The 9,724-nt window shown below is 44.7% G+C and overlaps 1 protein-coding gene across 1 annotated transcript; it reads left to right on the plus strand.

Annotated features, from left to right (window-relative positions):
- The first annotated feature begins 10 nt into the window (after window positions 1-10).
- On the plus strand, window positions 11-7,181 carry MYCBP (MYC binding protein). Its single transcript, XM_002715204.5, has 5 exons — window positions 11-145; window positions 341-413; window positions 4,345-4,393; window positions 4,643-4,772; window positions 5,977-7,181. The coding sequence occupies exons 1-5, from the start codon at window positions 62-64 to the stop codon at window positions 6,019-6,021; spliced, it is 381 nt and encodes a 126-aa protein (XP_002715250.2). The 5' UTR covers window positions 11-61; the 3' UTR covers window positions 6,022-7,181.
- The last annotated feature ends 2,543 nt before the right edge of the window (window positions 7,182-9,724 follow it).

Consider the following 9,724-nt stretch of genomic DNA (forward strand, 5'->3'; position numbering starts at 1 on the left):
CACACCCCGGCCGCCCCGGCCCGTGGCTCGCCAGTGCGCAGTCGCGTGCGCCCTGCTGCGCATGAGCAGTGCCGGCCGGAGCCCGCCAGCCACGGTCTCCGGCGCCAGCGACGCCGCTGCCGCTGTCACTATGGCCCATTACAAAGTGAGGGGGGCGCGGCGTGGCTGGGGGCGTGTGGGCGGTCGCCAGCTGCGGGTCGGCGCCGGGCGGGAGTGGGAGCGCGCGCAGGTGTGGGGGGTCCCCGCGGTAGCGCGGTGGAGGCGGGGTTGCCGGACTCCCAGAGCCTTCTTCCTGCTCCGGCCCCTGGGCTTCGGCCCCTGACCCGCGGTGTCTCCTCAGGCCGCCGACTCGAAGCGCGAGCAGTTCCGGAGGTACTTGGAGAAGTCGGGGGTGCTGGACACGCTGACCAAGGGTGAGCATGGGCTCCGATAGGGCTCCGCGTGCCCCTCGCCCTGCCGCTCGGCGCTGCGCCCCCGGCGGGCCTCGGCGCGGGGAAGGAGGGCGAACAGGTGGGACCCGTCCGGGTCGCAGCGAGGTGGGCTCGGGGCCGGGCGCTGCCGGCCGCCGCGGGCGGGGCGGCCTGGCTCCCGCTCCCCGCTCTCCCCGCGCCGAGAGCGCAGCTCTTGCAGCTGTTGCAAAGTCGCTCCAACTTCCGCCGCTGTGCCTGGAGCAGCCGCAGTGGTCGTGTTTGCTGGAGACCTGTAGGTGCCGGTTCCTCCCGCCTCGGGGCGTTTGCGGACCCCCCCAGCCCCACCCCCACCCCGTCCCCTGAATCTTAAGACACATTTTTCCCTCCGACCCAGGGCAGCTGGGGAAAACACCAGATACGAAAGAGGGCTGTGCAGCACTCCTCGCTTCCCCCGCTGTCTTGGTCTAATTCAGTTCCTGCTGTGTGTAGATTTCGTATTGAAGGTAGAAATGCAGTGTGTGAAGCCCGAGGACACATCAGAATTTTTATATTGTGCACAAGCTTAAAGCTGGAAGTCCACTGTTACACTGTATCAGTGCCCGCGTGGGTTCAGGATCTACTGGGGGAGATGCTTCAAACAGCAGGGGTCCCAGAGGTGATAAGGGGTCTGCTTGCTTCTGAGCTCAGCAGTGTGTCGCCTGGCTCACTGGCTGGGATTTTCCAGGGTGTAGAACGGAATTGCTGGCAGAGATGAGACCAGGACCATGGGAAAAGAACAGGAAATGTCTGAGAAATAATTTGGTAACTGCTCTGTGTTCAGAAACGAGGGTTTGGGGGAAGCTTCTGGGCCAAGAACTCTCTGGTCTTAGAAGATGGTAGGGCTCTTAATTCCTATGCAGGGATGGCTGTTTGACTTGCTACCCACGTTGGGTTCGATACTAGTCTCCCTGTCTTTGCAAATACGTTTCAGCAAATGTGAAGGAATTCCTCTGTGAAAGGCTGTGCTGTGTTGTCACTGCAACTGTCGTGAATGCTTGGAATGTCATTCCCTCAAAAAATCCAGCAAACTCATTTCTTTAACCATTTTATTCAGGCCTCCTAGACACTGGGGATACAGTAGTGGGGGAAGAATGTCCCAGGCCTCATGCAGTAATATCCTAGCTGGGGAGACACAGCGTAGATAAATACTTAGTGTCAACTAGTGGTAAGTGTTAGGAATGCAAACCTAGCAAGGTTAGGGGGCCGAAGGTGGTGGGTGTGATTGTGCCACTCAGTCAAAGTGTGCGAGTACCAAGGCTTTCCTTTAGAAGTAACTTGCGAACAGAGACCTGAATGAAATGTTGAGTTCCAGGAAGTCTTACAGGTTGATCGTCTTTAAAATCCAGAATGCTCTGCTATCTGAAACATAGTGTCAGCATGACACCACAAGTGGGAAATGCAGCAGCTTGACCCCATGTAATGGGTGCCAGTCATAATGCACATTGTGTAAATTTACCCTTAGAAACACTGTGTCAGTTTGTCTTTAGGCAATATGCATAAGAGGTCTATGAAACAAATAAACTGTTTAGACTTGGATTCCATCCCTAAGATAGTTCATGTATATGCAAATATTCCAAAATCCAGAAAAAAAAAACAATCTGAAACACTCTGGCCCAGGCTTTTTGGATAAGGGATATCAAGGAGGCCAAAGTGGCTGGGTGGAGTGAGTGGCAGAAAGCCAAAACAGAGGACGATAGGATTTGGTAACTGACTGCACAGGAGAGGCACAGCCTTGTGGCCACGTGGGGTTTTTCCTTCATGAGGGTGGAAGATCCTGGAGCCGCCTTTTCCCTTGCACACACCCACTGCACTGTAACTCTTCATCTCCTTAGATTTCCACTCTCCGTAACACCAGTGTAGTGTCTACTGGTATAATTTAGTTTAGAGTTTTATTTTCAGCTTCAAACATAGGTTCTTTATACAAATTAGTTTTTTATCCAGCTATTTCCAAGAAGATTTGAACTGCTTATAACAAAATACTAAAAGAGAATGGCTAAAGATGATAGATCTTTAGAAGAGAAGGCATTTTAGTTATTTTGAGCACTATATCAACCTCTAAACATTCTAGCTGCCTAGGCAAAAAAGGGGAACATAATCAGGCAAAGAGTTTTCCTTCTCTTACTAAAAGGAAGTATATTTCATCTATAGAAAAGCACAGGAAACAACATTTACATTCGATTCTTTATTCAGGTTTTAAGGACCATGGACAAATTTAGAAACTGAAAGAAGTGGGGTGGGAGAGAAGGGGGAGGAAAGGGTAAGAGTATGAATATCCATGTCTCAGAAATTCAGGGTTCAGTAGAGCTCAGTAGGAATTAATGGAAGAAGAACAGGCTGGAGCATATGAAGAAAGAAGTAATAAACAGGGCTTAAAGAATACTGTAGCCGACACTGATGGAGAGGAGAGAGGACAGCGGGGGTGCAAATACACCAGCTTCTTAAGCAGCAGTGCCGTCAAGGTATTACATGGTTAAGTGGTTGCCTGTTTGATTTTTTTTCATACTCTATATTTTATCAAAACTGCAAAAGACAAAAGGGGGAAGCACGCAAAATGGCTTACAACAGGACTTCTTAGGATCTAGGGGCACATTTTTTTTTTTGCGTGTTCAATGTTTTGTTTCATGAGATCTTTCAAAGAGTTTCATTTACAAAAAGTCTAACTGGTTTAGTGAGATTTCTGAGTAGATTCTAGGAGGAATTTGTTCAATAGAAGAGCAAGGTGGTACTCATGTGAGCTATTGGATATGAAACCATCACAGTATATATTTTAATGTCGAATACTGGTGAAATTCTGGTTGGTGGTTATTTGTTATGCTATGTGTGAAACTTCGTTCTTGAAGAACATTTGAATTTGAGGCTTCCTCCAGTAATTACCATAGCCCTCTTTTTTTTTTTTTTTTTTGACAGGCAGAGTGGACAGTGAGAAAGACAGAGAAAGGTCTTCCTTTGGCCATTGGTTCACCCTCCAATGGCTGCTGCGGCCAGCACGCTGAGGCTGGCATGCTGGGGCCGGCGCACCGCACTGATTCGAAGGCAGGAGCTAAGTGCTTCTCCTGGTCTCCCATGGGCTGCAGGGCCCAAGTACTTGGGCCATCCTCCACTGCACTCCCTGGCCACAGCAGAGAGCTGGCCTGGAAGAGGGGCAACCGGGACAGAATCCGATGCCCCGACCAGGACTAGAACCCGGTGTGCCGGCGCCGCAAGGTGGAGGATTAGCCTATTGAGCCGTGGCACTGGCCACCATAGCCCTCTTGATACCTGGATTTTCTCCAGATTTCTTTCTGCCCACTCCTCTGTCCCTCTAGTGCAGGTCACTTCTTAGACTGGACTACCACATCTGCCTTGGAATTGTTTCTCTAGCCTCCATCCTTGTCCCACTCCAGTTGGCATCCCACACAGCAGTCAAGGGTGATCCTGTGTCTTCCTTGCTTAGAACTGTTTACTTAGATGCCTGCTGTTCTTTGGATCAAAGTCCAGCCACACTTGCATGACCCTCCACAGGCTGGTGCCTGACCACCTTTCCAGCCACATTACTCACAGCTCCAGGCAGCCATACTTGAATTTTCAGTTCAGTACTGTTCTCTTGCCCATGGCCTTCCTGTTGGATCTGAAACATACATCGCCTAGATCGCAGGTCTTTCCCTCCCTTGATGCTCTCCCTGAAGCCCAAGGCTGCAATCCTGTTACCCATGGTCCCGGACTGCTGCTTGATGCTCTGTCTAGTGCCCTGCTCTGTGCTGTACTGTGAAGTCCTTGCCAGCAGGGGCCTTGGCTGTCTTAACAATGTACTTGGCAGGCAGTAGGCAGTTAGTACTTATTGGCTTAAGAAACAGAATCTCAGCCATTCAAATTTAAGACTTTAATTGTTACTTTTTTCTGCTTTTTTGATTTGCAGTGTTGGTAGCCTTATATGAAGAACCAGAGAAACCTAATAGTGCTTTGGAGTATCCTTTTCATCTCGAAGTAAAAGAAAAAAAAGGCCTCATTTTGGAGACTCATTTTTTCAAACAGATAATAATCTTTGAAGTACTTTTGTTTATTGAAAAAATTATTTTCCTTTGAGTTTTTGGGTAACCACTGGGTAAATTTTGTTGGCAGGGTGGGTGACTCTGGTCAGGGATGCTGATGCTACTTTGGGTTACTGCAGTGGTTTGACTCAGCTCTGAGCGGTGGATTCTTAACACTGAAACTAGCTTTTTAAAGCATCACTTAGGAGCTGCTACCCCAGAAAATCCAGAAATAGAGCTGCTTCGCCTAGAATTGGCAGAAATGAAAGAAAAATATGAAGCTATTGTAGAAGAAAATAAAAAACTGAAAACAAAGGTAAATTTTAAAAAGGAATTCATATTAAAAGTCATTTCACCTTTAATGATTGTATAATCAAGGCCTCACTAAAACTGGTCACAGGGGAGGGAGTAGGGTCACTACCAATCTGAATTAACTGCAAGGCAAACTTAGGAAGACTCTAGAAAGCCTCAAGACAGATTAAATAGGACAAGCAAAGTGTGGTCAAGAGGAGGTTCTTGGGAACCTGCATCAACATAAAGATGAGAATACTGGTTAATGGGTTGCTCTGAGATTGTTAAGCAGTTGATTCAATTAGCTTGCTGCTTTGTAAATGGTACCTTTTAGAGTTGTGCAGTGCATACTCTGCATGGTCATATGTGGTGGCCCTGAATTAACAAATCTGCTGCTTAAATATGTTTGCACTTTATTTTATATAGTGCCAAAATTTTTTCTTTGTTCAAACTCCTATGAGAATTTTTATAAACTTTATTTTTTGTTCATAAACTTTAAATTAGTCAACTCTAAGTCTTTGAGGTTTTATCACAGATTGAATCACATAATCCATTTTACATGACTCTAGGTATTTCTCATCATGGGCTTTATTTTCTCTCCCATTCCGTGAGATAAGTGAAGCAGGTACACAGCCTATTTTATAGGTGAGAAAGCAAAGCACAGCGAAGTCTAATAAGCTTATCGAACCCAACAGATAATTGGAAGAACCCAAAATTTAACCTAGTGTTCTTGCAGGAAACTACACATTAGCATGAACGTATGCATTCTCGCAGTGAGCCAGTGCTTGCTAACTTTTTGGCACCATCTAAGTCTAAGACATTAGTTACTTTCTACTGGCTAGACTGATCCATGTACATGCCATCTTTTCTCTAGTTTTCAGGGGATATGTCAGTAAACTTGGTGGAGGGGAAGAAATTCCTTACTATAATCTACTGCATCTTTGGGAAGATAGAGATTATTGCATATCAGTATTGGAATTGGTCATGAATTAGAATTTGTTTTCCAGTAATTTTAAGGTTTACATGAAAAGGAATTTCATTAGGTTTGACTGTATTAAATTGAAAGTCATCGAATGGTTTCAGAAGCACAGATATAGAAACTGTTACTACTACAGCTTTCTGATTCAGTATCTAAACTGAACATAATAGTTGAGTCGTTTTGTTACTAAGTTTTATTTTACCCAATTTAGAATACAATTCACCTAAATTCCTCTGTCTTTGCCCCATAGCTTGCTCAGTATGAACCACCTCAGGAGGAGAAGCGTGCTGAATAGGATTCTTCTCAGTTGAAAAGACACTGAAAAATGGTTTTGTATGACTTACATAGTTTGTATAGTATATAATCTTTTCTGAACAGATGCTATAGAACTCTTTTAATATGTTAAATTCACCTATTATACTTTAACTGTTAAAAACACATATATTAGAATCACCAATAAAAACTCAATATAACTTTCTTTGGGTCTTACACCAGGAGAATCCAAAGTAAATCCTGAAAACAAAACAAAACCAAACCCACCAAATACAGCCATCTAATCCATTACCTTAAAGACATTCTGTTTATTAATCTGCTGAGGAATGAGGGTGCAGAGGTTAGCATGGGGCTATTAGTTTAATTCAGGATATGAGCACAGCTACAGCCACTCTTTAAAATGAAGATGACACTGTCATTTATATTGCTGTAGGCAGCTAGAGAGATCTGTGAGATTCAAGATGCTTTTGCAGCGGGTTCCCATGAATCTTCTGCTCTTGTTTCTGTAATGAGGAACAAGTAGCTCTTCTTTGCCACCACTTTGCCTTAGAGAACTGTGTGTGCCAGTCTGAACTCTGACACCACATTTTCCTTCTATGCAATCGTGCCCTATCTGATACTGTTGCCTTGCTTTGCTCTGTGCCTCAGTGAGTCCTAGCTGCACACTGGCCTTTCTGTGTGGTGTTTTTCAGTTTGCTTAAGAATAGCAGTTACCCTGATTGTAATTTATATGACTTTAAACAGGACCACACTGTTTTCCTGCCTTACTGCATTGCTTAACTGAGCACAAGAACAGAGGCAATAGGAAATTTGGGGTTTGTGCACAAGCTGGGATGCGATGGGGAACGAGCCATATATTGTGGGAAATTAGAGTTTGTGGGTATAATTACATAGTGCTTTTTTTCCTTAAAATATTTTTTGTAACCTTGAATTCATTTTATCTTCATTATCCCTGTGAAGTAGGTAGGGCAAATATGAGAGGAGACTGGGTGCTGAATTTTTAGACTGATGATGTTAATACAAATTGTGCGCTCACTGTAGAACTTGGGCACATCAATTTAGTGTTCTGAGATACTTCTTCATCTGTTAAATGAGAAGACTGTCTGTGCTGCCTACCTCACAGGGTTGTTGTGAGGATCAAATGAGAATGTATGTGAAAGATCTGTAAATGGTAATGCACTATGTTCTTGCCTGTCAGTCCTTTTGTCCTGAAGACCTGTAGTTAGATATTTGTTTTACTGATCACTTATTTTCCTCATGGATAGACATTTTAAAGAAGCTTTTATTTCATGTATTCGATCCCTGTTGTTAGAGAAACTGTATTTTTTGGTAAAAACACATATAGATAGCAAAATGATCCAAGGAAAGCTGGTTTAACAAACAAGAACCTTGGCGCCTGCTGGGAACTGTGACCAAGCCAATTATAAGGGCATTTTAATCAGTCATGTTGGCAGGAATGTGGCAGTGGTCTGTGTGTCTCTTAGTCACAAGTTTGCTTTTGGAGGGGGGCCAGATGCTACTTGGATAGATTTCTCTTACCAAGTTGAGTGCCTCCTACATGGGCAGCAGTGAGCTCAGTGTTGGGAGTGATAAAGATGAGTGACTGGAAGTTGGTTATGAGATGTGTATATAAACAGTTACAGTGTGGGTTAGGATGTGCTGACAACCATATGAATAATAAAACATGGCCCCAAGAAGGTTTTGGAAGACAGGGAGACTTGGCTTTTTAAGCAGTTAGTATGACAGCCTCTTTGTGGATACAGACAAGTACAAGTTGTTTTCCTGGCAGCCACCCTCATCTGCTTTTTTCTCAGGGGCCTAGCAGTAATATTTGTCAGTAAGTTAGGTGTCTGTTTCTTGTACCATCCTTTTGGACATTGTGGTAAGTGTGGGTTGGATAATCACACTTTCAGGTGGAACGGACCCGCTTAAACTGCTGTGCTAGCCAGTGCTGTTTTACCTTGGGCTCTGGAGTCCTCCTCCATATTTCTATCAGGAATCTGGATGAAGACCGGTATACCAGAAGATGCTCGATAGAACAGAAAATGGATTCTAGCAGATCAGTTCCTGCAATGCTTCTGTGGTTTTATTTATAAAATAGGGATTTTATGTCTTGCCTACCTCACAAGATAGTAGTAAGGATCAGATTGAACATAATGGATGTAAAAGTGCCTTGCAAACTGTAAAGGACTACATATGGACCAGATGGGAGAAACGCCAAATCTGTAAGTGCCACAAAATTGGAAGGGCTCGTTGGTAGATTATATTGAAACAAGCTTTAAAATGACTAACAACCTGAGTACCCAAACTGCTGGAGCTAAACCAAGAAATTGAAATATCAAGTCTTATATTTAGATTAGAAAATGTAGTTATACAAGTTTAGAACTAGGATTGCTGAGAAATTACAAGTCCCAGTGATTATCAGTGTAGACCACTGACACATTATAGATAATTAAGAAAAAAATCTGCCCAGGAAAGCATTACTAGAAATATTGTCCAGGTGCTAAAATAGTCTTCTTGAAGACTGCTTTGGCTAGTGTTGGGTTTGAAGGGTGTCAGGAAGCTCAAATTTAAATAAGGGTGACCAACAGGGAGATGAGATTTGAAAATACAAGGCTGTGCTCTCTACAGGGTAGCCACTAGTTACACATGGTGATTAAAATTAAGTGAAAATGGTGTAAAAAAACTACATCATTTCAAGGGCTAAATCCACATGTGGCTGGTGGCTACCATGTTGAACTGTAGTGATGCAGAATATTTGCATCATTACGTAAAGTTGTATCGACCAATGCTATAGAAGGAATAATTGAAGGAACCTTTGGGATAGAAAAGAGTAAGTGGGTGATGATGATGACTGAAATCTACGAGGGGCTGTCATGAAAAACATGAAGGCGGCTCCTGTATTCATTGTAGTTGGTGTCTAGGAGATTGTGGGCTTTAACAAGAAAACATCACGCTGGGAAAGGCAGCCTGATGAGATAGCCCGCCTCCTTTGGATCTGTACAGCCTTCCCTATCCACGGATTCAACAAACCATCGTTTGAAAATTGTATTAGGTATTATAAATAGTTTAGAGATGATATAAAGTATATGGAAGGTGTGTATAGGCTACACGCGAATAGTACACCATTTTACACAAGGAACTGGAGTGTGTGCAGCTTTTGGTGTCCTGGGGGGTCCAGTTCCCATGAATACCACGGGAGGACCATCATCGGTGCCTTCTGCAGTGTAGCTGAGAGGCTGGGCTGCCTTTACCTCCTAGGATTGGACTTCCCCAAAGTTGCAGACCTTGCATGGGTGTGCTTGCCTTTCCAAGTCTACCAGTTTAGGATGCCACCGCCCCCTGCCCTTTAAATGTATCAGGGCTATGCTTTTAAGAGGAGCCTCTCGTTAAGGTTGCGGTTCTAGAGCCTGATGGTTGAAAGCGAACATTCCTACAGCGTTCTCAGACACAGCTGGTGGTAAGCATTTGCTCTGCTCTCGTCACTCCCTTGGTCACCAATCTGATGGGGGTCACAGAGACACAGTGTCCCGAGAGGGGACGGACTTCCCTGGAGAAGTGCACTCTGACTAGGTGGAAAGGAGGGATACGGAGTCCCGTCGAGTTACAAGTGGCAGCAGTACCCACTATGAAGCCATTTGCTGAAGGGGGAAGCTGTTTTTCCTTTGGTCGCGCTGGCTTCGCTTTGCTAGAACAGGCCACCACACAGACGCCTGCCTGCCTGC

Source organism: Oryctolagus cuniculus, chromosome 7, assembly GCF_964237555.1.
Source record: "Oryctolagus cuniculus chromosome 7, mOryCun1.1, whole genome shotgun sequence".
In the NCBI taxonomy this organism is placed as follows: Eukaryota; Metazoa; Chordata; class Mammalia; order Lagomorpha; family Leporidae; genus Oryctolagus; species Oryctolagus cuniculus.